The sequence below is a fragment of the Propithecus coquereli genome, unplaced genomic scaffold (assembly GCF_000956105.1).
Source record: "Propithecus coquereli isolate 6110/MARCELLA unplaced genomic scaffold, Pcoq_1.0 Scaffold380, whole genome shotgun sequence".
In the NCBI taxonomy this organism is placed as follows: Eukaryota; Metazoa; Chordata; class Mammalia; order Primates; family Indriidae; genus Propithecus; species Propithecus coquereli.
The window spans coordinates 58,491-59,564 of record NW_012149508.1 but is presented as its reverse complement, the minus strand read 5'-3'; the positions used below and the strand labels follow the sequence as shown (position 1 = coordinate 59,564).

General features: G+C 37.5%; 1 protein-coding gene across 1 annotated transcript in view; it reads right to left on the bottom strand.

Annotated features, from left to right (window-relative positions):
• The window catches only part of LOC105816652 (NKG2-A/NKG2-B type II integral membrane protein-like), a 21,737-nt gene extending 20,897 nt beyond the window's left edge, over positions 1 to 840 (bottom strand). The window contains exons 1-2 of the mRNA XM_012652140.1: positions 654 to 840; positions 170 to 265 (exon numbers count right to left, since the gene is read on the bottom strand). Coding sequence (XP_012507594.1) covers positions 170 to 265; positions 654 to 840 — 283 coding nt within the window. The remainder of the gene's footprint in view (positions 1 to 169; positions 266 to 653) is intronic.
• Positions 841 to 1,074: the final 234 nt, after the last annotated feature.

The window sequence follows — 1,074 nt, the reverse complement described above, 5'->3', positions numbered from 1 at the left end:
CAATTACTGTTTCATTTATATTTTTGAAAAAATCAAAATAACTATTCCTCATTTAGTTCAAAACATAATGCTAAAATCAGAATACTATTCTCTGATATGATGAAATGTTTAGAGGTACTTCCAATCATTAAGTGTAAAAGTTCTCTTTTATTCTACAAAACCTACTTACGGGAGTTGGGAAGTCTTGTTACCACAGTGGACATTAAGACAAGACAGAGGATTCCCAGGATCCCAGCAATGAGCTTCTCTGGAGGAAACAGTAAACCTTCAGGGAGACAAACAGAAACACTGAGAAAGGAGAGACGGAGTTGGCTGGTTAGAATATTTTCATACACGGGACCCCACATGCAAAGGGAATCAAAGATAAACTTGGATCCCAAACCCACATCTACCATAATAATCTTTCTCTCAGAATATACTATTGCATTTTTCAGTAAATGTAGTGCTCTGTGAGTTGTGGGACTAAGACTACAAATTTGAACAATGTAGGAGTAACATTTGTCCGCATATTTCATATTAAAATACCATATCTCAACTTAGAACTCTGGTTCATGAATTAAACTATGTGAGCACGTCATGCTCTTTCCCCACACCCCTGCACCCCAACTGCACATCCTAAAAGAGTTGGACTGAGGAGCTGTTAAGTGCTTTACCTTTGCAGCGGTAAGATTTGTCATCACCTCGAAGATCCTGAGCAGCATTTTGAAGGTTTAATTCAGCATAGGTTATTTCCTGTTCAGTTTCTGAAATGGAGCTTTTAGTGCCCTTAGGTTTCCTTTGCTGCCTCTTTGGGTTTGGGGCCAGATTCATTTCAGAGTAGATTACTCTTTGGTTATCCATCTCTGCAGCTGTGTGCTGTCAGACTGTGCTCTATGATACCTGGACTTCAGAAGTTAAATGGTTTATATAATGGCAAGATTCCTAGTACAGTCAAAATGGATGAGGTGGAGAGTAGATATTTGTTCTCATTTTGCCTTGAAGAGTCTAAAGTTCTCTCTCTAATTTCCTTAGAGCTTAAACAAGTGTCTTAGGGTAAAATATTTCTAAAAGATTTTCTATATTTGTCTAAATATA